This window comes from Amblyomma americanum, chromosome 9 (assembly GCF_052857255.1).
Source record: "Amblyomma americanum isolate KBUSLIRL-KWMA chromosome 9, ASM5285725v1, whole genome shotgun sequence".
Taxonomy (NCBI): Eukaryota; Metazoa; Arthropoda; class Arachnida; order Ixodida; family Ixodidae; genus Amblyomma; species Amblyomma americanum.
Window position 1 is genome coordinate 148420401 of NC_135505.1, and position 25886 is coordinate 148446286.

The following is a 25886-nucleotide window of genomic DNA, read 5'->3' on the forward strand; positions in this document are numbered from 1 at the left end:
TGGTGCTGCTACTTTTGTGTCTTTGTCATGAGCATGGTGCAGCAGTGGGGACTCGACTGGCTCAAGTGCAGCAAACGGATCTATGCATGTGCTTGCAGTGGTGTCGCTGGAGACAAACTTCGCTATATTTTTTTGCGACAGCTATGTAGATTAGCTCACTGCGAATGCTTGAGGTCATCCACAAGCATAAATGACCTGGTCGCAAGGAATGTGCACCACAGAAGACCTAACAAGCGGTGGGGGTATGTGTGTTTATGGCCATCAGGTGGTGCCAGCGAGTGGGTGGCTCCAGTTTGTGCTGCACTAAAGAGCAGTTTCCCCACCTGTACTTGCTCCTCTGTCATGAGCCTCTACATTCCAATTGTTCTACAGCACTAGCTGTTGATCTGGAGGTTCCTGGGTAAAGTGCTGTCCATGTAGCCATGCTTGACTGGGGTGGGGGTCAGGATGAGCACTGCATGGGGTTGCGATCACCTGACCACCGCATGCAAATAGCCCTTGCTTAACCCCTGTTGCTAACCGTCCCGAAACAAACGGAGCAAAGGTTTTTTGGGAAAGTTGCGTTTGTGGTCTTAGTCGTTTCTTGTACGTGCAGCCGGGCATGACCTGGAGTGCACGGACCCTGCACGGGCTGCATCTTTCTGTGCGCAATCATTGCCGCATGCCAGTTAGTGCTGATACTCCTCATTACCAGCCATTCGATTCTTTACAGCGCAGCTGTTAAGAGCCCGTTCTTTGGGTTGGGCATTGCGCGACTGGCAGAGCAGGTGCGGAGCGGCAACCTGAAGAGGGGATACTGTGGAAGTTGGAGGGTTGGGGGGAGTATGGCAAGAACGGAGGAATGTGGCACATGCCATGTACGGCAGCTGCCATGAAATGCACCGCCTCGAAGAGAGGCAGGCTGAAGTAGTGTGACCAGTGTTGGCGGCTACGCTTAGAAGTAACGGAGTTACTGGTAACGCATTACTTTTTTTTGTAACTTATTAATGCACCCGTTACCATTTTGGAACTGTAACAGGTAACATACTTACGTTAACATTTTTCGGTAACGTGAGGTGTCACGTTACTAGATACTTTTTATTCCAATTGCCCCCCCCCCCCCCCCAAACTCTTTTTCAGAAAAAAAAAGAGTGCAGAGCACATAAAGTAATGTTGCAAATAAAATGTACAGGTGCTCTCAACGACCCTTGTTGCATGCCAGAAAACACCTGCCCTTGACAACACGCCCAACCAAAAAAAAAAACGCATAACGCCCGAAACGTGTGCACGAACACGCATTCATACACTGCCCTTTGCAGTCCACTCGCACACAGAACTCTAAAGAGGAAGCATGCTGAGCATTTTGGAACATCACATTTTTCTGAGTTACTGTTTGTTGAGAGTTCAGCGATGTTTTCTTTGTGAAGTTAGAATTGATGACGTGTCATTTTGTGTTTAATGTCACATTCAGAAAATGGCTTCACTATGTGCCACAGAGTTAGAAACCATCACATGTAACTCTACAGGCAACTTCAGGCCCCTATAGCATTGCTAAGCTTCTGCACATTTGTGCAAGGTATTCTCGTTAAATCAGGATTTCGCTTAAAATCGTCGCGGGAAAAAAGAAAAGTGGTCTGTAACTACAAATATACACATCTCTCAAATTCTTTACCTCAGTATGCTGTGAAATGAAAATGCCTCAGTAGCTGCACTGAAAAGTTGTGTTGCGAAGTAACATGATCACCCAGCAAGATTTTTTAATATGTGTAAAGGTGTAGAGTGTGCTCATTAAGCCAGCAAACCTTGAAACAAAGGAAAGCACACTCAGGTAAAAGAAAGCTCCGTTTGGTCGTTGCAGCTCTACATCATTGGGGCTTGCTCCTGAATAGTGTACTGTCACCCGTATTGTAGATAAATGACAAATTTGCATTCACTGCATTAAAGCAAAAATATTTTAAAGTATAAACTGTGAGGTCTAATGTATTGAAGTAACACCACTTGTGGGCTTGCCTTTCTAACTGCATCTAGTTTCTACTCTTCTGGTGATCACTGCCATCACTTCCGAAGTTTTATTACTTGGCATGACTTACCATACCTAACATGGACGCTGCAATGACCTTGAACTGTGGCAAAACAGGAAAAGTGGTTCATGTGAATGTAAGCAGGATGTTAAGTAATTATCCTTAACAATGAAAACTGGTGGTAGCAATATGCAAGTCAGTTTGTTTAATTAATTGAATGGCTTGCATGTGTGTCATGTAAAGAAAAATGCAAAAAAAAGATACCACCATTTTGAATTTGCCTTATAGTTAGTTAGCAATACTGCGCTTTCTTTAGACCAAAAAAACTTGCCCAGCAGGAAGGTTTGCTACCCAGCGTTCACTATGGGGCTGGCTGGTTCTCCTTTCATTTGGTGCCATGTCATCTCTTAAATTGGAATGCTAAGAATTTTATTTATGCATTTAAGGTTGTCTTCCACACAGTGTCGTTAGTGGATAGAATGTGCCATGGTGGCTTAGTGGCTTCAGTGTTCGGCTGCTGGTCAAAAAGCCAGAGTTTCAGGCTTTCCACACACTACGACTGCTACGCAGCTGGTGCCCCGCCAACCCCTCGACTCTCCGTGTCTGACGTCGTACGTCGCTCTCATTGGTTGGAAAACCGCAACCTGTCCCAATTAGTCCGCAGCCCCTCGCTACAGTGTTCCTTGTAGCCCAGGTGTCTCTCTGGAACTTTAAACTCGCACAACTAATAACAGTGGATAGTCTTGACCCGTCGCGGTGGCTGAGCAGTTAGGGCGCTCGGCTACTGAGCCGGAGTTCCCGGGTTCGAACCCGACCACAGTGGCCATATTTTGGAGGCGAAATGCAAAAAGGTGCCAGTGTGCTGTGCGATGTCAAAGATCCCCAGGTGGTTGAAGTTATTCCAGAGCCCTCCACTATCATTTCCTTTCTTTAAAAACAAATTTTCATTGTCATAGTGTTGAATCCAGTTTGAAGCATGCGAGCGACAATACTAATGCAGCTCCTTGCTATGTGAACGTCAACTCAGAACCTGGCTCGGTAAAAATATAAGTATGACCAACACTCCGTAATGATGCCCTGAATCCAGTTTTCGTGAACTTGACAGAATGCAAGTCGAGTTCATGTTAAGGTGAAAACACTGAAGAAGAGAGCAGCAGTTATGCTTAACTTGCAGTTAAGCGCACCAGTTGTTCAATCTTGTAACCGAGAATTCCCTCAATTAGACCTGGAAAACTCTATTTTAGGCCTTTTTTCCTTTTGCCTAATTTGTGCTCTTCAATTTCCCTGAAAAAAGGAGTATTCCTTGAATGGATGTTGAAGAATGCGAGAGAGCTGAATGGTTGAGGGCTGGATTAAAGCTTTGCTAAGCCATGAGCAGAGAAGAGAATGAATATGAGAAGAATTGCAAACTGATGGTACCCTAGCTAAAATAAAGAAGTGTAAATACACTTGGGCAGGGCATGGAATAGACATGCTCACATAGAATGGTAGTGAGCTTAAAGTATTGATCCCAACTTGATACATTAACCTGTGCCCTGACCACTTCATAAGTGTTGCATGCTGCCAAAGTATATGCAATGAACGGAATCAGTCAAGCTAGACGCTTAAAAAGCAAGAAGGTCCATCTATGTTGGAGTGTGTAGTCTCTCAAAAAGTTATACCAGACAGACACAGCTTTTTTTTGCAAGTGTTGTTTTGCAGTGTCCTAAATTTGTGGTACCTAATCTTGGTGCTATTCAGTGACTAGGCTGTTTGGCCAAGATGGAGACCATTAAAGGGACACCGAGGGAAACTCAAACTTTTGTTCTCGGTAAGAATAGCTTTTATGCCCTTTCATAGCCATGCTGATGTCTTGATGTTTTGAAAATTGAGTTTTTCCGCTGCTCGATTTAAACTGGCGACAGACCAAAAAGCGCTCTGTGTGACGTCACCGACTGGAAGTGGATGACAGTGTAGCCCACATGAAGGAAATGGTCCTGATGTCACTGCAGTCTGCTCGTGAAAATGGTCAGTGGTGCCACCTCCCATTTCTTGACCTTTTCTAGTTTACAAACATTCCTTTCAGTGAAGCTAGCATCTATCATTGGAACGTGGTAATCCAGCACTACAGGCCAACTTCAATTTAGCCCCCTCAGTGTCCTGGGCCCAGCCAGAGGAATACAGCGAAGGAAGCAGCAGATGCACAACGAGGGCCTTTTTATTCCTCCTTAACGGTACAAAGAGAAACGAAGAGTGGGGAGGGGGGTGTGTGGAGTGGGGCCCGCAACAAGGCACTTGGGTGGTGTGTTGAGTCTTGGCGTTTCCTGGGATGGCAGTGGCTCAGTTGCCCTTGAGCCGGCCGTTGGGGGGCGGGGCCCTCGTGCCCTCGCCCGCGCCCCCCGTCAGGTGTGGTGGCAGCACCCGGTCCTGCATCACAGTCTTGTACAACGGCTTCAGCAGCTGCAATGGGGATAGAAAGAGGGTGTCTCGCAAGGCACACACCCCAATGCCCTGACTGGCTGCTCCCCTGAGTGCAGGCAATCCGCACAAAAAAAAAGGAAGCAATGTATGAAGTCTCCATTTTCACAAGGTATGGCACCTTCTGGGGAGTGTGTGAAAATTTGTGTGCCACCTAGAAAACTAACTTGGAACAAATGCAAGTGAGTGATGCAGGTGCAATCAGTTTCCACGGGGTGTCAACTGCTGCCGTCTATAGCCTACACCTGTCACCAGCATGAACTGCGCATATGCATTAGAACCTGGTGGTTTGTGTTCAACCAGTGGAGCTTGGCATAGAGAGCAGAGGAGTAGACATGCATGCGCAGGGTAGCCATGTGGAAGAGGCAGATTGTGTTCAAGGGACTGTGCATGACAAAACGCAAAGTAGATATAACGCAATCAACACGAGCATGAACTTAGAATTGATGTTCCAGAAAACACTTTGCGAGGTGATAAATTTGAAATGAAACAAAAAAATAGTTCACCTTGAGAAACGGGGTCAGATAAACACTGGCGTCTTAAAATCGCTAGCCACTACTTTAAATCACGAGACTCTCATTTGGATTGTAGAGGTACATAGCATGGCAACAGGAAGTTTACGACAGTTTACCAAACATTTCACTTGTTGCACTTTTTTGTTATTCCCATGTCAGCAACAGAGCATTTTCTTTCTTTCTATACTGAAAACTCTCAATCCAACAACAATGAAAAAAATAAAAATAATAAAGTATACCTCTAAAGCATGACCACAGAAAATGGCAAGAAAGGGTGCACAAATTTGCATTAATATGAATTTGCATATACATCATGTGATATAGTATCACATTATATATTACATAAGCACCACTTAGAACTCTATGCTTGCACGCGTTATTTTCCACTTTTACCCCGCTCTCCTGCACTGCCTGTGGTCATACACCAGTGCTGGCCGAATATAATTCACAATGGGAGCAATGGTGAGCGGAAAGCTCAAGGGCCAAGTGATAAGCAGCGAGAGAGACAAGCTTAGTGTCTGTGACCTTATCACTGCCCCCTCGAGCATCTCTAGATGCGTACGCTGCCCAGCCATAGCAGGCTTGTTTGCACTGGAACGGCACAGTCAAACGCTTAAAGAGCAGCAAAAGACAGGCATGCACTGATACCCACTGCTCCCTGGCAAGATAAGCTGCAAGAAATCTCTAATGCTGGTGCCACACAAGCAGTTTCTCTGGTATTTTAACTTATGCAATTATCATGTGGGCTCACGAGGGCTATCCAGTATTAAGCCTCATGTTAATTGTTACTAAGTGCACCTCGCAATTGCTGCTGTTTGTATCAGTTTTGTTCTAGCGTTTCACAATACTGAGTGTAACCTGTATCACTGCTGCTGTTTTATTTTAAACCTTACTGTATTCTGTTACTCCCTTGTTTGGTGTATGATGTATTATTGGTGCCACATGAAATGTGTACAGGTCCACCGACACAAGAACGGCGCAATGAGATTTTAGTTGAATATCACAATATTAGTTTGCCCGATTTTATTTTAACCTCAATGATGCAGCGGTAGCTACGTGGAGGTGTTAACCGATTACATCTGTAATTAATCTACAGCAGCTAATTTTTTTTTACTTCTTGAGTTTGCATTGCAGGTATCCTGCCCCAGTTTCATTTGATGCTGACAGTACATGCACCTATACTCACAACTCTTGAGCAATGAACTCGATTCAATCATAAAAGTTAAATCGCCTGCCCAGTAGACACACAAATGGCAATAATCTACTTCAAAGCAATAACAATTAATAATAATTGTTTTTTGGGGAAAGGAAATGGCGCAGTATCTGTCTCATATCTTTGGACACCTGAACCACGCCGTAAGGGAATGGATAAAGGAGGGAGTGAAAGAAGAAAGGAAGAAGAGGTGCCGTAGTGGAGGGCTCCGGAATAATTTCGACCACCTGGGGATCTTTAACGTGCACTGACATCGCACAGCACACAGGCGCCTTGGCGTTTTTCCTCCATAAAAACGCAGCCTCCGCGGTCGGGTTCGAACCCGGGAACTCCGGATCAGTAGCCGAGCGCCCTAACCACTGAGCCACCGCGGCGGAGCAAAAACTTCATTTGAATAGTTTTCCCACTAATGCAAACATTTTTCAACTGACAGCATGAAGCAGGGGAAACTTGTGCACCAAACCTTAGCCTGTACAGAAAACAGGCTTGGCTAGTACAGTAAAACATCTTTAATTTGGATTTCAAGGAGGAGGCAAAAACATCCGAATTATCAGAGGGTCGAATCATCAAATGATCCCTCTTCGAAACAGCCAAATACCATTTGCGTCATAGCAAAATTATGAAGTGAAAGCCCGCATGACACCTGACAGCTTTTACAATGAAAACTGCACCGCAAAACGACAATTCTCCGAAGTTACGGCAAATCCCTTACTGTGCGTGCACTGTCAGGAATGCCGGAGAAGAACTGCTTCAGAATAATAAAGGCCTTCGCGGCCTCCTCCACTATGCAATGAGATAGCAGTCAAGTCTCCTCATAAGCAGCGTTGGTTCAGTGAAGCGGCTCCACTGTACATACTACGCACACACTTTTGACGGGATGAGAATGGAAGAACCATGCACTAAAAAAGCAAAGGCCAGCAATGCACTGACCAACGCGTGAGCAGTGTGCAGGCACTGATATGTCGCACAGCTGTGTTTGGCTGTCTGGCTGATGCACAGCCATCACCTTAGGCTGACATGAACCTCAGAAAATCAAAACCAAAACTACGCGACCACACCATTTTATGCCTGCCATTGCATGCGCATTGGGGGTTTGTGCGCAAGATGGTGCCATGAAATTTAGGCTTGAAAAAGAAATTTAAGTATTTTTTGCAGTGCTGGCCACCCCTCAGCACGGTTTTCGATTGAGACGCATCTGAATTAATGACTGTCTGATGCCATTCACTTTCACAGGTGTTGGCCGAGACCATGCTGGCAACCCAAACTGTACAAATTTCTGAACTAACGGGGGTCTAATGAAAGAGATAATTTCAAAAACTATGCAAAAACATGAGGAATTGAGGACGCTCTAGTATACTCATTTTCAAAGGACAGGAAGAAATAAGAAATAAAATGTGAATAAAAACAATCTTAGTCGGGTAAACAGTGATGCAAGAACTGCAGCAGAAGCACAACATACCGTAATACCACAGTGGACAATGCTTCTTGCAAGTGCCAGGTATTTATAGAAGTTGGGCAGGAGGGTGGTTGTCACCCCCCTGAGAAATTTTACAGAAGAAAATTATGCTCATTCTCATATACATGGTTAAAATGAAACCCCCTGCCCCACTTTTCAGGGGTGACACCCATACATCTGCCCCCGGTTTTCTGGCAGGTGGTCCCTAAGGTGACTGACTGTGCATACTGAGTGCTGAGGTTATCATTTAACAGAGTTGTGGCAGCTTAGCTTTGAAACAGTACAGTTTAATGCACTGGAGTGATAAGGCATATCTCGCTCTTTTTTTAAAAAAAGCTATAAAAACTGCTGAACTCACTCACAGTAATACCATTCATTCCCTGAAATAAGTTGTAACCACACCTTTCGCTAGTGATTTCATGAAACAAGGTACAGTGTCACATTTTTAACTGTTCATTTATGCACCTCTAACCTCAAGAGCAGTGTACAGTATGCCATGATTCGAAGACATGCTTAACCTACTCAAATTACCGTGTTATAAGACAGTTTATTTTTGTAAGAGCCGCAGAATGAAATACACGAGCTAAGCTAGCCGCTTGGTTCCTCTATCCTGCACAGCCATTTTTGCTTAAGACTAATTGACCACCACAACAGGAAAAGTTTACAGATCGTGTTCAGCCAAAACTACAACGATCACCTTCAAATCTTTCTAGACTATAGTACTTCCTTCCAAGCCAGAGGCTGCCAATGAGTGGGACAGAAAAAAAAAAAACAGACGCTCATGCTATGCTGTGTAATGTGAGAACCTTTTGATGGCTGTTAGGCTGCGCAACATGTGATAAAACAATGCCAGTAAAAAAAAAAGAGCAACAACCCACACATATCACAGGATAATCCTATGCCCCTACTCATGTGCCCTCTCCGACCACCCTCACACTCCTTCACTTACATCTACACAATGCCACGGATTCTCGGACTGGTGCCATTAACAGCTATTGCTGCAAAAATAAAAAAAAGGAAGTACAAAAGAAACAAGAAAGTAGAGAGGGGACTCACGCCTGCCCAGATGACGTTCGCGATGGCGTCAATCTGGGCGCCAACCTCGCGCATGTCGCCGCTGTAGCGCACGTATCCCCACGTGCAGAGGCTGAGCAGAGACAGGCCCATGAGGAGGTTGCAGAAGTTGGAGAATGAGTACAGCCCAATCAGGGCAAAGGCGCCTGACGCAAAGTAGAAGGCCAGCACGACGGCAAATAGAGTGGCCGGAGTGCGCGCCGCCGCAAAGATGTTCTTGCCTTCGTTGTGCTTGGCAAAGTTCTCAAACGTCTGGTCGATCTCCTGCAAGGGGGCGCCCCCAAACCAAACCACGCGAGTGCGTGCACACACACACAGAGTTAGCCAGAATTGTCACCAGCTACTTGCAGACAGCACAGAGAAGTGATGCAAAAAGAAAGATGGCAAAGGAAGCCTCCGCTGCGTTGTTATACTGCTATATACAGTGTTTACTAGCATAACTTGCGCACTTTGTCTTTAAATTGAGCCTTCAAAACACAGTGCATAAATTACGCGGAAATTTCGCGAACATGTACTAAAAACTCTACTGAAGACATAACGTGCTATATGTATGTATATTGAAAAGTTGTATTGCTAAAAACACACCATAAATATTACTCTCACTAGAACCGCTCGCTTATTTGCATCGGCATTAGGCACACAGATGGCATATCGTGTTTGGATGATGTCCTTGCTGATTCGATCAGAAGTGGAGTTCTATGTCGTCCACAACAATGGCGACCCAAGGCAAGCAGCTTCTGCACTACTGATACCGGTGACACTGTCTGATGCTTACCCACGGAATGGTTATTTTATCCTTGAAGCTGTGATGAGCGGTGGTGGTTGGGGGGGGGGGGGGGGGGGGGGGGGGCTCGACTACTTTAACTTGAACAATATTTAGCACATAAAACGTTGTTTGCACAAATTTCCCCCAAGTTCAACCTGTGTGTCCAGCAGAATAAAATAACTGTTCCTCGGATAAGCACCAGATGGCGCCAACAGTATCAGTTAAGCGAAAGCTGCTTATCTTACTGCAGACTATGCAGTTTCCTAAGTAGCCCTGATCAAATCAGGCAAGTAAATTATCTAAAGCAAGATGGCCATATGCCATCTCTGCGTCAAATTTCAGTGTGAATAAGCGAGCGGTTTAAGTAAGATAAGCATTTTATGGTACATTTTTAACGTTTGCATCTATCATGATGTATTGCCGCCTATACAACCCCCCTCCCCCGTTTCAAAGCCACCACTCAAGAGGCAAATGGAGATTAAGAATGATGAAATGGCACTCTCGAGTGCGGCCTGGTTGAGTAGCAGCCGCAAACAGAATAGCAAACTGTTCGGTAGTTCCGGAATCCGGTGCACGCCAGAGGTTATCGGAAGGTTGGTCTCGCAACTGTTCATACAGGAAAGTGATCGCTGGCTGGAACGCAATTCTATTTTTTTTTTTTTTCCCGGGATCACAAAGGACTATTTTTTTTTTGTACACGAGTCCATACATTGTGCTGGGAATGGGAATCTTAGCACCGGGTGTGCTAAGGCTTGGGCGAAAGTACGTTAGACTCCACATATAGGTCGGTCCCCAATTTTCAACAATCGATTATTTAAGAAAAGTACTATGTATACATGGCAATATACGGCATATGTTGCTTTAAGACTTTTGAATTGGTAGTTGCGCTGCAGTGCAGCTGCGGCTGCCTTCATTATCTCCGTCATGGCTTTTAGCTGGTGCCGACTCGTTCCCATTAGTGTTTTGGTGTGTCTCGGGAAGGGGGCATTATTAGTAAGGCTATTGAGGCCCGCTGGTTCCGTTGCCATAATCTCGCATTCTCACCCAAAATGCTGGTAGCGGTTGCGCCTCGCACGCATCAGATATGCTTTGACTTGGGCTTGGCAGTGCCATCTTCCTTAGAGCAGCATGGACGGCGTGGCGGTGTCCCTGCTACTCACACCCTTCACAGTCACACATGGTGACGTGTCGATCTTTCCAACCCTACCTTGCGAGCACTTGCATGCATGCTGGTGGTCTCGCGTAGTAGGGAGCATAAAAAGTGCCAGCAAGACCTTTTTTTTTCATAAACCACGTTAATAAATTAACTGCGCAAATTATGCGAGTAAATACGGTAGATGCCCTATTCACCGCCCCAAGAAGGGTGCCATAGGTAAAGAAGAAAAAAAAGCCACGTCTACATCTTCAAGCTCACAGTAGCAGCAGAGACATACCATGAACAAAAGACTCGCTCACTGGCCAAATAATAGCACAATGTTAATGCATGCATGCAGGCTTCCACATGTCTTCAACCTAATGAACAGCGAATGGTTTGGGCAAGCTTTTCTGCTACCAGGTCCTCATGCACTCAATCTGTTGCATGCAAAAGCACTGTCAGTGTGCTGACTGCTTGCAGGAAGAACCTGGCCATCAAGAATGTTCCGAGACAAATGGGTGCTCAGCCTGGCAAGTAATTCATACCATTTCAGTGCTAATTTAGCAATGTGAGTAAGTCTCATCGATTAGTAGTGCTACATCGAGGTGGTGCCTGAATTGGGGGCAAACAACGACATCCGGGTTATTAGCGCTTAGCAACTTGCCACCCAACATCACATGCACAAGCATTACCAAAAGCTTTACACAGTAGTTAACATCCTCCTGCTAGTGACGAACTCTTCTACGTTCCACGCCAAATACAAAGCCAAGTTGACACCCTCACAGGCTGTCATGCAAGACCCAGATCTCCATCGTTTCCTCAAATGATTAATGGGGACATGACCTTGAAAATCTTACACATCTTAAATATGTAACGTACAGTTCATCAGCCCAGTTGACAGCCACTACAAACATATCTTTCATAAACCTAGTAGGCCCCCCCCTAAGTGCCTAGGTGAATAAATGAGTGCTGGTTTTGCTACTGACAAGAGATTAGTACAAAGTATTAACAACTGCAAATCCAGTCAGGTAAAAGCAAGTGATGCTAAGCAGACCATCTTCTTGTTTGGTAATCAACAAATAGTAGCACTAATATTTAGAATGATGTCCTTTAATCCAGTTACTAGACAGAGCAATCCAGAAAGGCCACAACTTTCGCTTAGTGGTCTACCACTTAGCTTACCGATTTTTCCATATTTCCAGCCTTGCCATATTTGTCAGCCATGCAAGCCTGGTTTATGGCATGCTTTATAGGACTTGTAATGCAGGCTCCATCCAGCAGCAGCATAGTAGCATATACCGCAGTTAGCACTGACGGGTGCTGACGACCACAGAGAAATGGAAGAGACCTACTGTATGTTGCACAGTGGTGGCCTTTTTTGACAGGCCTCAGGTTTTGCAGGTGCTGTGTGGGGGGTGTGTAAATAAGATAAACAGAAGGGAGCCTGCCTCAGTGAGCCTCTCCAGATACTGCTGGGAGAACTCTGCGCCGCCCATCTTGCGGGTGCTTGTAAACAGCTCCCGCGCTGACTCGCGCAGCCGCAGGTGGTGACTCTCCAGCACCTGGGGGCTGAGGTAGGGCTGGTCTCCACCGCACAGCTGCACACAAGCACCACAGAAGATGTCACAAAAGAACCACCTGCTCACCACTTCATCATGCTAAAGGTGGTGAACAGCGCGAAGGACAGGGACAAGGGAGACACAACAGGGCAGCGCCTGTCCTGTTGTCTCACCCTAAATTTCAGCCAGGATATCAGTAACACGTGCTTGCTCTCAAATCCACGCCTCTTTCTTTGCGTCGCTTGATGCTAACCTCTCTCTCTACTGCTCACTACAATGACCTTAAACCCACATCCAGCCTTTTTGTTAGCCCCCAAGTTTTGGCACCACAGTACAGGCTACTTACTGACGAGGCTCTCCTGAGCTTTTCAATCTGTAGACTTTAGCCTGCTCGCTACCAGGCACTCACCTGCTCCATGCTGCTTGCGTACTTGTCCTTAGCAGTCGCCACGGCTGCCAAGTTGTTCGCCTCCGCCGTTGCCTGGAAGGGCACGACAGTGTTATGGCACACAGCCCAATGCCATAATGCAGGAATATACGGGAGTGGAAACTCTTAGTCTTGGTGCAATGCGAGAGTTCTATGTACAGGGTCTGTCACAGATAAAGGAAACACAAATTGTCCCTTAAGCATAGATTACAGCCAGGATTTGAACTGAAAGCCTGCTGATGAACCTTTCATTAACCCAATCATCAGCATCATCATCAGCCAAAGGAGGTCCACTGCAGGAGAAAAAGGCCACTCCCATACCTCTCCAATTAACACTGTCCTGTGCCAGCAGCAGCCACCTTATTCCCCAAAAATTTCCTAACTGACCCTCTGACATCTCCTGCTACACTTGCCCTCTCTTGGAATCTGCTCAGTTACCCTTAACGACCATCAGTTATCTAGCCTTACGTTACATGCCTTGCCCACACCCTTTCTTGATTTCATTAACCCCATCAAGCACTAACGAGCAAAGATGGCTTCTTTTTTTATTAATTTTTTTTATGTCCGTGAAGTTTTGTCAAAAGGAACTCGTGGGAACAATAGATGATAGCGCTGCTTTTAGCCAGCATTACACAAGCTCGACAAAGCAGATACAGTTTATTTTTTCAATGCAACTAATTCACACATTTTTAAGATTCTGCATCGCAGTATTCTAAGTCTGCTGGTTTGTGGGGTTTATTGTCCCAAAGCGACTATGAGGGACACCTGCACACACCTATTCCCAACATCCCAGATGATTATACTTTTTCAGTCAGGTCCTCATAAGACCACATTCTTACTTAACAATGCTTTCAGAGCCTCAGCTATGCTTAAATTATCTCATTACTGTTGTAAAAAGTTATGTTAAGAAACACAGTCCACTTCAGGCATTTTAACACACTCATGCTTGCAAAACAAGCAGACCAACAGACGCACTCACAGGAGCTGAGCTGTACCAGAGCTACTTAAAAACGCAGAGGCATCCATCTTAAAAACAATATCCTGCATTCATTTTGCATGCCTGACTTAAATGGTTCCATGCCAGACCTTTCCGATTTCAGTACATTTCTACTGCAAACACACTTGTAGCCATTGAGCCTTTTAGACAGGAATTTGATACTGTTCGGGTCATGTACACTAATGTGGTCGCAGCATCCGAACAGGTTAAATGATATCTGCCTAATATGTTGCATCTTACAGAAGAGCTGAAATGGATACAAAGTAATTATTATGTTTCCTCTAGGTTCAACACACCCAGTACAATTTGAGTGACTTGGAGTCATGCAAGATATTTGTATCTTGTAATGAACCACACTTATCCACTAAGCAAAGTGCAACACACACCACTGCATAACATTTCACTCTAACTTCTCAAGCACACATGCGATGTCATCTGTCATTCAGGTCATGATCATGCAGACAGGATGAGTTTCCATTCCAGAATATTCTCGCTTCGTGCTCAAAGCCGTGCTACTCACCTCCAGCATAGATTTAGGTTCAGGCAACTCGTCCCCTTTGAAGATGTTTACATAGACCTGCAAGAGTGCAAGAGCATAGTGATAAGTATTTCAAGGGAGCAGTTCAAGTACTGTACTGCAGGTTTTGGTTTCTGTGCTCCTGGAGATTGGCTGCTGTCTCACCTATCCTTTTTTGTGGTGTCAAACCAAGACAGATCAAAGTAAGGGCAGAAACTCAAAGCAAAAGACCAAATGTTAGGATAATTTATTTCTGATGAAGAGGGCCTATTAGGCTCGAGCTACCAGTTCCACCATTCTTGCTTCTTGCACACACAATAGTCCAGAGAGCAACATGGGAACATTCAAGTAGCACTTCTTGGAAAGATCCATGAAGGGGAAACTACGTGACACACAGAATATACAATATAAACCAGAATGCTAGACGATACCCAACCCTAAAAAACAAACCAAAACTTGCAGTAAGCAGAGTGATTGCCAGCTTACCTTGAAGTACGCTAACAGCTCCTGGCAAGAGATCTTTTGGCCATTAATCTCCTTAACCAGCAGGTTGTCTGGTGCCAACAATGAGGGCACCAGTGCCCTCAGCTGCTCCTTGAACTCGTCCTCAATGTCCGAGAGGCGACCGTCAAACGAGGCTGCGGTTGCCACCTGCCCGGCAAGAATCACAGGTTCTGAGGTGTCCCACACAACTCGAAAGCATTTTCTTTTTTTTTACCTTGAGTCCTGGGTGCGGCATGAGGAAGCAGCCGATCTCTGAGAAGCATGACCGGATGTGCCGCCGCAGCTGCTGCAACTCCTGGTGCTGCCGGTCGGAGATCTGCAACCGCCGCTCCAGGATGGTGCGACCGCCATCTGCACCATAATCCGCGTCGTAGGGGTAACTCCAGTCCCGAACCAGAAAGAGAAGCTTCTGGAAGGGCTTTTCACTCATGTCCTGCAAGGCCAAATACAATGTTCGTCATTGCCAAGTGGTGCAGCATATGTGGTGTTTCCCCACCACACATGCAATGTGTACTTGTCAATGGATGACACAAGTGCATGGCCTTCAAGTGCAGGCAAGTGCATTGTCAGGTGCATTTTGCATAAAGTGGTGATGCACACTGGGAGGCTTTTACTGAAAAGAGGGTGCTTTCAAACGAAAGCAGAGAGATAGTGGTCGTACACATGGAATGTTTTCGAGGCATTCTACACCACGGCGCAGAACTTCACTGAAGGCCACGCGCTCACGTTATCACTCGATGGCGGCAGCACGACGTACTTGCTGAGCCAGCCGACCGTACTCGGTGAAGAGCTGCAAGTGCTGCAGATCATCCTCCTGGATGTTCTGCGAGAGGTTGTAGACCTGCACCGAGCTGGTCATGGTGCTCAGGGCGAATATGGTCGCGCAGTCCTTGACCGTGGACTCGCAGTCGAACGCGCCTTGCGTGTCCATGAACAGCACGGCCAGCTGCTGGCCCTGGGTGGTGGTCACCTGCGACGGAAGGCGCGCGCGTCAGACGGCGCCCGTCCAAGGCAGCAGGCGCCTCACCAGGAACACCTCGTCCCAGATGAGGATGCCCGTCGTGTCGCGCTCGCAGCCTCCGCGCCAGGTGAAGCCCTTCAGCGGGGCCGTCGGGTCGCCCAGCCAGTCCCCCTGGGCCCCGTTGCGCATGAAGCGCAGGAAGAAGTCCAGCAGGAAGGATTTGCCCTTGCGGAAGGCTCCGGCTACGGAGACCACCACGACGGGCTTATCCTTGACGTGGTCGGCCAGCAGGATGCGGCCCAGGGCCTCCTCGTCCAGCTCGAAGCTGTGGTCATCCTTGGTGCGCAGGATCTGCACCGGCCGACCGGTCTCGATGCGCTCGACCATCGCGTCCCCCCTGCGTAGATGCGCTCAGCTGCAACGGCCGCGACGGGACACGCGGGCGCTGGTCGTGACTGGCGCGGCCGAGCGGCACAGATCGGGCCGCTGTCCATCGCCCCCGCACAAGGGGCCGCGGCACGCGCTGGAACAGGAAAATGCTGTGGGCGCTTGCACTTACGTCCTTGCGCTAAACTCCTCCACGGCCCGAAATCCAGCTAGGTGCTCATCACCTGAGCGCAGGTGCGCTGGCCGCCGATGGCATCTGTTCGCCGAGGAATCGTGCCTTGTCGTCCTTCCAACCGGACGGACAAGATACTCCTCCCTGCCACGAAGTCAGGCCACCCCAGGTAGTAGTGGTGGCCGTTCGGAACAACACTACCACTACTAGCTGCCAGAAGCGATTACTTTCCTCCTCCAAGGAACAGCTCTGTCTGCGGCTTGCACAATACGACGAAACCAACAAGACGACGACGATGGCTCACAGTCGGCGCCACTGTCTGGCCACCACTTGGGCCACGCACCGCCACGAGACACCGCAACGCCACTTAATCTGACCCGTGATCTGACTCCGTAGACGCCAGTAATTTTTTAGATGCCGTTGCTTTAGTTAAAAACACAAGTTTGAATGACTGCGCCGAGTTTCTGGTCTTCTACCTGCAAATCATTTACGCGATGGTTGCGCCGCGTAACCAAGGCCGGTGTAAACTGATTCAATGAAAATGAGGGTGCGAACATGGGAGAGGGCGAGATTAACGCTGGGTTGGTTTAGGTGCGTGTGTTTGTTTTAATTGGAGCCCATGTGAAGTCATAAATTGCAAATTACACAACGCAGTAGCATACCGAGCCGGCACGCGCTGCTGTCAAGGCCGCGGCCGCGAAATTGGCCTCGAGGTGGAGAGACAGCACTCGCCGAAGCGAAACTCGACGCCCGCCAGTGCCGCCAGCTGACCGCAGCGCAAGCATGGTGCTACCAAACGACATGCCCGAGCCCGACAACAACAACTCCGGCGACGACGCCCTGCCGGCTGTACCCGCATACCACATGCACCAGCATGTCTCGTCCGATTCGGACTCCGAGTTAGGTGATGGGGACAGCGTGGATGGCGGCGGCGGCTATCAGCTTCTGCCCCAGGACCCCGACCAGGAGGCGAGCGACGCGGTGCGACCCGCCGACATCCATAGTCGGTCGTATTTGGGATATCGCTGTGGTCATTTTAGTCCGCTAGCACATATACTGGCCATTCCCCGCATTTAGCCGTTGTGTCTGTGTGTGTGTTTGTCGGCTGTGGCTAGGGTTTCGTCCAGACAGAACAACAAAAAAAAAGCTGTTGGAAATTCGTCCAGCCCATGGTCCAGGCGTAACAAAAATCGCTCTCGCTTGGATCCGCATGGAGCAGTGACTGCCACTTAAGTTCTCTAATAAGAACAAAGCAAATTAAATATTTGCATTTTGTGCTGATATATGCAGTGGTACAGGTGCCCACAAAAGTTTTTGGAACATGGAAATTACAAAAGCAGCTTAATTGTTTGACAGTCTGAGAATGCAGCCGCAAACTAAAGACTGTAATTTGCAGTGCCCTAAACGACCTGCACCATACACTCCCCAATACATGGCTGCGCCTCTAGCCAGTAAGGTAATTCAGATTTTTCATGTTTTGGTCCTCCGAGAACTTTTTTTGGGTGCCGGGAACTCTAACAGCACAAATGTTGTTCCGCCTGGGTGAAGCAGCAGGTATTCTGAAAAAAAAAATTAGCCGTTCTGTGAGTTAAGCGCAGAAAGGACCGCAGCTACCCCTTTTGTTCTGTCACAGCAAACCTAACCTAACTAAAGCAAACCTAACTGCTTTAGATGCAAAGGGTATCAAAACAAACCACGCAGCAATGCAGCAGAGTACATGCTGGGGTGTTATGTAATGGTTCTTATCTGATCAAAACCTTATAGGACATTTGACAATAGGGTACAGTGTTCTGGAAGTCTTCTAAAACACGTGTTGTAACCAGGGGTTGGTTTGAAAAGGAACAAGGTCTGGTATGGACAGAACTGCAGTGCCAGCAAATACAGCATTCAGACGAAACTCTAGTAGCAGTCGCATCGTTCTGTCTGGATGGAACGCTAGACACTCATCGTTCTGTCTGGACGGAACGCTAGACACTCCGTTGTTTGTCCGAGGCCTGCTTCTGGCAGGTGGCCCACCTGCCACGATGGACAGGTGGCAATCTGCCCACGTGTATATATACATACACCTGGCAGTTTGTGAGGATGTCACAAGGTCACGTGATGTAGGTGGCTGGCGAGCAACCTGCTTTATAAAGATGACATGCCATGACAAACACCTTAGCATAGCAGTGTTTTCACGATTTAAAAAATTGTGAAACACACCCAGCTAGTGCACATATTTGCATTTGGCCTAATTATGCAAATCAGCCGCAATTTTTATTCTTAAAGGCAGAGTAACCTGCATCTTGGCAGGGTGCGGAATCTTGATGTTGACTGACACATAAGCGCTTCGTGCTTTAGATTAATGCCCGAATCCATAGCATGTTCAGGCACCTCTTGGTGCCTGAACGAGCTTCCAACATATCTGGAAGAGCTCATCAGTCAGGCTCTGTCTGCTGCCATGACCTTCGGGATCCCGGCCGACGGATAGACATGCTGCTGTTTTGCGGTTTTGACTGGTGTTAATAAATGTTATTTTCTCTTTCTCCCTTGGCATGATTCTTTCCTTGATCTGGCCTTGGTGGAGTTTCTCATCACGTGTTTCTATGTAATTTTCGAAGGCTACAGTTCTAAAGGCCCGGCTGAAACGCCCTCAGAAATATGAATATGCAGACTTTCAGCTGAAAAATCTGTGCGTGGCCTTTGTGATCCTGAGTGAAGCAGTGTGCACTTTTGCTTTTGAGCTGTTTGAGCATGTACTGTATACATGTGACGGGCACTTAATGAATGGCCAGAGAAAAACCATTCTTTGCTTGGTCTTCACAGGAGGAGGCAGAAGATGAGGAGCCGGCAGCTTCTTCTTCTGGGTCCCTGGCCTTGCCTGAGGTAAGCCAAACATGCAGAGCATACCAGTGGCTATACTGTACATTTCTGCAGTTGTTAGGAGCAGTAACTGTTGATGCGTTATTCAATCTTCGGGTATTTTACAGCGACAGCTGTTAAGCACCCGTTCCTAGGTTTTGCATTGCCGCCATAGTAGTATGTCGTAGTCAGCGGTGTAACCGGTGGATGCGTTGCCGTGAGAACCTCTCGGAGGATGGCTACCATGGAAGGAGGTGGGTATGACGTGAGTGGAGGAATCTATTACCAGTGAGTGGTTACCACTGGAACCATCCGGATGGTGGCTACCTTGGAAGGAGAAGGGTATCGCAAGAGCGGATGTATCCTCAACCGGAGGAAGGTATGATCAGAGTGTAAAAAGGGGCAGCCAGTGGCTGGTTGCCATGGGAACCACCTGGCAGGTAGTTATTATGGAAGTAGCACGGTATGGCGAGACCGTCGGAAGGTGTGACTAAAAGGTGGTTACTACGAACCATCTGAAGACTGGAGGAACCTCCAACTGGAGGATGATTACCGTAGAAGGAAGAGGCTATGGCAAAAGTGTTAGAAGGGACAACTGATGGGTGGTTGCCATGGGAACTCCTGGAGGGTAGTTACTCTGGAGCACGGTGGAAGAACAAGCTAGGTGGCCGGACGAAGGCTGCGCAGGCGGAAAAAAGTTGTGCATACATTGCGTTGTCCTCGACAGATGGCGCTACACGCAAAGGGGCCTTAGTTTTCAAACGTAGGCGCTAAATGAAAGCAGACACGGACGCGAAAAAAATTGATAATTACGCACGTATTCAGTACCCAATTTGCAATAGACAAGAATGTTGATTAAAGCTGAGGCTGAAAGTTGTTTGCAATGAATAATGCTTATGCTCTGCGAGTTTCGCCATGCCCTGCACCTTGCAGCGTTCGCGCTCGTACGACGCGAGTCGAGCGCAATGTCTCTTGACATTATTTACCGCAGCCTATGCCGTCGCAGCAATATGCGCAAATAACAGCGGACGCGGTACTACAGCCCAACCTGCCTTAGTCAGACGGGAAGGCAAAACCGTGCACAACGCAAGAACAAGCACTGCGTCTACAGGTAAACCGCAGAGGCTTGCAGGTACACGATAATAAGGAAAATAATTTCATTCGCCTGGTTTTTTAAAAGGTCATGCATTTAGCCACATAAATTGAGGTCACCTAAAGAAACATAAGCAGTGAAACCACGAAGGTGCTGTGCGGCTTGCTTTTTTTATTTGACATTACACAGAACAGGCGGTGAATACAATTTTAGAACAAAAATTTTTGCTGCATAAACAAAAAGGGACACCACCGCACATTCTACGCACACCAAGGTATTCATGCCCGCAATTTAAACAGCGAAACAGGAGCCAAATTTTTACCTACTGAAGTTTGGACCGCTTACGCAGCTCCTGCGTCTTATTTTTCGCATCAGCTTTCTGGCGTTTGCAAAATTGCCTCATTCTCATGGCTACATAATTGTGTAGCACGGCTGCCATAACTTCCTCTTTATGGTCGGAACAAGGGAACTGAAACTCGTAGTTGTCAAGCATGTTGTCCAGCGTCAATTCATAGGCATTTCTTAGAGCGCATGCTTCTGAAATTCCATCTCAGTGGCATGGCGCAAGTGATAGAGACTTCGCTTTGGGTGCATGAGGCCTCCTCTAGTTTTACACAGAACAAAGCTGCTTTCCGGCTGTTGATGAAGGGCACTTTCTTCCAATAATCCTTCACGGCACTTCGTGCACGTTGTACTCTTCAAGTACTTGCGGCATATATAGCCAACTAAATAATAAATTATACAGTCGGCAGCTTCCGGTACTTCATGCAACTTGTCGAACACATGGTCAACCTCCGCTTCAACAGCAACCAGGCCATCTAGCTTCTTTTCCAGCAGCTGAACGTGTCCTTCAGACTTGGCATTATCATCAAAAGCAAGTTTCAAGTCATTCAACGTTAGCACAGGTACACCGTGCTCAGATTCAACATTGCTGACTTGACAATTCCCGAATTTAGGGGGCTTAATGAGACTATAGACTGATAGCATATTGTATAGTTGCAGAAACGTGGGCATAGACGGGTGGTCATTTTGACCTCCAGCTTGCCGGATAACACCGAAGAAGCGTTCGATCACGTCTTGGTTAAATTTTCCGGTTAAGACGTATTTGAAACCGCACTCTTTCAACAGGTACCTTGATAGTTCCAATGCGGACAAAATAGTCACGCGAAGACCTTCAGCGGTTTGATCGGTGAGGAAACTTGCCCGAGATATCTTTCCTGATACCACTTCTTTTTCCCAGTTATTTAGTCAATAGAGCGACGAAGCGAGGACTCTTAAATCTTTGCTTCCAACGGTGACGCCCTCCTTTGTATGAGTTTGATTCAGGGCGTCAAAAAGATTGTTAAGCCTCAGCGTGAATTCCACCGTTGCCTTCACATTTTCGAGTCCTTTTGTGCCTCTCTGTGAATAGAATTCCAATCCTTTGGCTACACTCATGCTGAACAGTTGAGTGGCCAGCTTCACCAGCATTTTTTCGGTCGTTGAAGGATTGATGTGGGAAAAAGTTAACTTAGAGCACACACGCAAGTTCCCTGGCTGCTTAGAATCTTCTACAAAGAGCCTATCAAAATGTGCCCATTGAACGCGATCGCCGTTCACCCACAACACTTTTTGTGCGTGTAAACGATTCCGAACGCATTTCATGAGATGGGGCGCGTCCGAAAGCACATACACATTACGGTTTTCATCAGCAGGATGTGTGAAGTAGTACCTAGTACTCTTCAGCGTTCCACTCACACCGAAATCTTTCCACATTGAACGATTTGTACTAGCGCCATCGCAGACGACTGCGTCGACTATGGCCCCCGCTTCTTCAAGCAAAAATATCGCTTTTAAGACGAGCTGTGCAAGTATGGCTCCTTTTGTTGGGCCCTTGCTTGCAAACACTGCGACTGGCTGAGAATACTTGTCATCAAATGAGCGAAACGCAAATACAAGTCCATGGTCTGCAAGGTCGTCGTGAGCCTCTGATGAATCGCCATAATCGACGAAGCCACTATATGCCATAGACTTTGAATGTACTCGTATTTCTTTTCTAACGCGCATTTCGTCAAAAACAAGAATCCCATGGCGCTGGAAGTTATCCTTAGCGGCCATCTTTTTCTTCAGTGCGTGAAAAACCGCGTGTCAAAACCGCACTTGAATCTTACCATGCTTAAGTACCTGCGCACTGTCGTTACGCATGGAAGAGGGAGCACACCATTGTCTCGGAGAAAGCAATATGCAGATGGGCTCCGTATATGTAGAAGCAAACACATTAGAAGCCACTCCTCCGTGTAGCGGCGGCTTTTCTTGTTAGTTAGCGTAGCTGCTGCTACGCACTCTTTCACTACCGTCAGCTGAGCACTAGGAATGTTAGTTTTGAAGAGCTTGTCCTCCAGTTCTTCTTCTGACATTTTTTCATGTTGACGCGAGCTTCCGCAAGTTCCGCTGACAGTTTCTTCACTCTGTTGATGGCACGATTCTTCGCTCTTTTCAGAGCATAATTTGCTCGACGCAAGACTGCAACTTTGTCCTTGATTTGGTATGAAGGCAAGAGACGCACAGCAGCAGGCTGAAGCCTGCGCTTTCTTTCTTCTGTTCTTTTCTGGTGTATCCGCAGGACGTTTGAAAGACCTGCACATTTGTGACATGCTGAAGAGTCTGAGTGAACAACTATAGAGCATCCTCTATGGCGCCATTTCTGATTAATATCAAGGTATGCACACTTTGTTTCAGCATGCGGGTACTCCAAAACATTAGGTCCACCAGCGCAGAGTTTTGTGTTGTCCACATGCTCTAAGAGAGCCTTTACATCATCTACAGTTGATAAAGTTCCTTCGTATCCAAGATCTGCCATAGAAACTGGCCTGCCCATCATGGCAATTTTCGCCAGCATATCTTCCTGAATTTCAACAGTTTTTGTGGTTACCAAAGAAGGTGCAGGGCTTTGTGTCGGCGGGAATGCATCTGATAGCAAAACCCCGACAGGTGTTTGGGTGCGCGAAAGCTGGGAGAAAACGACGCTTCGTACTTCTCCCACGTCAAGCAGATGATACCCCCAAGAACTCGATGGAAGAAATGACCGTGGCAGGTCGGCGAATAAGCTTGCGAAAGGGGCGCATGTAGTTTCCAGTGATGAGTACGGACCAACAGGCTGAGGCATTACTTCAGAAGTTTGGCCTTCCATCACATTCATGTCGTTGTCGAATGCATTCGCGGATGTTTGGCACGGGCTTCCTTTAACGCCATCACTATCTTTACTGCATGAGGCCCCTTCCTGGTTACAGTCAGTTGATGATGCGACTCGTTTTCTCGACGAAGGCAAAGCTTGTCTTTCCGTGGGCCGCTTTCTTGTTTTCAGTGATTTCGATAGGTACAGCGGGCAACCGGAAAATATTCTTGGCACAGCATTACTCGCCAATGAAGCCTTTCGTGGAACACTCACCAGGACATGTCCTTTGTACTGCGCTGTCCATGCCTTAGTCACGAGGTGGGGCTCGAAGTGCTTTTCACACACGTGGTCGTTCGCTTGAAGGCAGCGATCCTTCCTTGGGATAGATAGCTCGACGCCAAAGATTCAAGCGTTCTTATCTTTCGGCGCGGAAAAGAGGGACAGTTTTTTGGTACAGCCTTTGTATCCCGTCGTGCAATGTGGAACGAAACACTTCTTGCCCATTGTGCTCACAATTGCATGATTGTCGAGAAAGCAACGTCCACAAAACTGAAGCAAGATACGTGCCCACACGTGCTTTGACCGGCGCAGGCGGCGCTAACCAAGGCCCCCTGCATCGCCACGCCATCTGTCGGCGAACTGTCAAAGCATGCACGCGCGGCGGGACACGGCCGCTCCGCTCCAAGCGCCGCCGTTCCGACACCTATAATATTCTTCCATCGTGCTCTGGAGCTAGGAGGAGGAGGAGTAGGAGGGTATGGCAAGAATGTAGGAATGCGGAACCAGAGGGTGGTTACCATGGCAACCAACATGAAAGTATTTACCCTGGAAGTAGGAGAGTTTGATGAGAGCATAGGAATGCCTAATCGGAGGTGGTTACCGTGGAAGGAAGAAAAGTATGGCGAGAACGGAGGAATGTGGCACAGCCCATCTGTGGCAGCTGCTGCAAAATTCGCCGCCCGAGGAGAGGTTCATTGGTGATCTACGTTTCTGGAGTGGCAGACCGGATAGGAGAGATAGTGGTAATGCTGGTATGTGCAGAAAGCTAGAACGAGTGCTTCAGAACTATACAAATGTGAAGTCTCTCTCATGTTTGCTGCCTCAACATATGGTAAAAACCTTAACAGCTTTCACTGAATTTCGTGTTACACAATAGTAAATTCTTTTGTTTGTATATTATTGGAGTCTGTGCTTGCACTGCACTATGGCATGTGAGATTTCTGAGAGACTAAAGCCTTTTGTCACAGGTATAATCTGCTTTATTGTTCTGCAGTGGTTCACATTAATTGGTATTTTAATGACCTCTGTTTGTGCACTTATTGGGCATTGTTGCACCATGCGATATTATTGGCTGAATATCATAATGAGTCCTATTTGAAGTTACCAATGTTGCCTTGTATTTTGCATCATCACTTTTAAACACAGGTTCTGCAGGTTGTGGGCATGAAAATTTTGGTTGCATGTTCTCTTCTTTGTAGTGATGCATAATACATTGGCATATGTGGATCACCATGGGAAATTCACCTTCAATTGGCGCATATTCTTCCTTCTTGCTGTTTCAGTTTTGGTTTCATCAGTCTAACGTTGGCTATGATGTCAAAGTTGACTTCAGGTCACACGAGAGGGAAAGAAAAAATTGCGGTATAATAGCTGCATCATTATTTTCATTAGGTCCAACTCTTATGCCAGCCTGCCCCTAGAGCTGGAGTAACCAAAAATTAACAAGCAGCTATGATACTGTTAGAAATAAACTGGGTTATTCTTAAGTGAAAGCCTGGAAGGCTCAGAAGGTAGCCATTGTGAAGGCATGATAATGTCTCTTGTGCCCGTCAACCTCCTCTAGTGCAAAGTACTTGCTGCTCTGTGCAACAATGTCACCATTTTTATATGCCTCATGGGATCTGAACTGAACTCTGATTTTACAGTCACAGTTCAAAACGAAACAAGATGAGAGTACTGTTTAATTATAAATTATTTACCAGGTGAAGGTGAATTTCATATGGCAAGTTACACTTACTGATGCCCTGTTCTTCAAAAAGCACGCAATTAAAATTTAGTGTGTGTAGTTCTTTAGCTATCCCTCAGTTATGGGCACTTCTTACCTTGCGCAGCAAAAAATAATAGACAAGTGCATATGTGATTGTGGTTGGCAGAAACCATTGTTGACAACCCGTTGTTTCCACAGGCCCCGAGTGAGTGGCGGCCGACAGAGGAGATGCTGCGGCCAGCTGAGCCCCGTCCAGTAGAACCATTAGCCCAGGGTGAGTACTTTGCTTGAGCATTTGTGAGCAGCGGCTTTGGTAGCTTCGGCGAGGGTGCTGATGTTACCGGTGTGGCTTCGCCGTGCAGCACAAATCCTGGCCATCCAGGCGGCCATGGCAGGGTTTGAACTGCCGAGCTCTCATGTGCCCCCCTGGGCCAAAGACGTGCCCGAAGAAGAGTGGAAACAGTGCCTGTACCGCAAGCTCCGAGGCCTGGCAACACAGCGGCCGTGACTTCACTCTGTGGAAAATGGGAACTGTCTGTGGCTAGCCTTGCGGAATAAACCTTGCTCCAAGTATCCAAGCCTGTTGAGTGCTGCCTAAGAATGCTTGATGATCAGGTGAATAGTGGTTTACTGGAGGTCCATTATTGCCAACATCATTGTTGTCGCCAGCC

The 25886-nt window shown here is 47.1% G+C and overlaps 2 protein-coding genes across 2 annotated transcripts; one reads left to right on the forward strand and one right to left on the reverse strand.

Annotated features, from left to right (window-relative positions):
• Nucleotides 1-4179: 4179 nt before the first annotated feature.
• On the reverse strand, nucleotides 4180-16402 carry atl (atlastin GTPase). The gene is made up of 10 exons (XM_077638064.1): nucleotides 16141-16402; nucleotides 15648-15978; nucleotides 15378-15590; nucleotides 14835-15053; nucleotides 14603-14767; nucleotides 14120-14176; nucleotides 12585-12656; nucleotides 12065-12214; nucleotides 8698-8979; nucleotides 4180-4439 (listed from the first exon to the last, which is right to left on the reverse strand). The coding sequence occupies exons 2-10, from the start codon at nucleotides 15966-15968 to the stop codon at nucleotides 4320-4322; spliced, it is 1599 nt and encodes a 532-aa protein (XP_077494190.1). The 5' UTR covers nucleotides 15969-15978; nucleotides 16141-16402; the 3' UTR covers nucleotides 4180-4319.
• A 178-nt stretch (nucleotides 16403-16580) lies between these two features.
• Nucleotides 16581-25788, forward strand: LOC144104855 (uncharacterized). Its single transcript, XM_077638069.1, has 4 exons — nucleotides 16581-17121; nucleotides 18946-19005; nucleotides 25414-25489; nucleotides 25578-25788. The coding sequence occupies exons 1-4, from the start codon at nucleotides 16924-16926 to the stop codon at nucleotides 25721-25723; spliced, it is 480 nt and encodes a 159-aa protein (XP_077494195.1). The 5' UTR covers nucleotides 16581-16923; the 3' UTR covers nucleotides 25724-25788.
• The last annotated feature ends 98 nt before the right edge of the window (nucleotides 25789-25886 follow it).

Bases quoted from the DNA above. Each gene is read 5' to 3' on its own strand.
- atl (XM_077638064.1), bottom strand. From the start codon at position 15,968: ATGGTCGAGCGCATCGAGACCGGTCGGCCGGTGCAGATCCTGCGCACC. The intron at 15,591-15,647 runs GTGAGGCGCCTG...CTTCCGTCGCAG, and splicing joins TCTGGGACGAGGTGTTCCTG to GTGACCACCACCCAGGGCCA. The intron at 4,440-8,697 runs GTGAGTCCCCTC...TCCCCATTGCAG, and splicing joins CGAACGTCATCTGGGCAGGC to CTGCTGAAGCCGTTGTACAA.
- LOC144104855 (XM_077638069.1), top strand. From the start codon at position 16,924: ATGGTGCTACCAAACGACATGCCCGAGCCCGACAACAACAACTCCGGC. The intron at 17,122-18,945 runs GTGCGACCCGCC...TGGTCTTCACAG, and splicing joins ACCAGGAGGCGAGCGACGCG to GAGGAGGCAGAAGATGAGGA. The intron at 25,490-25,577 runs GTGAGTACTTTG...TTCGCCGTGCAG, and splicing joins AGTAGAACCATTAGCCCAGG to CACAAATCCTGGCCATCCAG.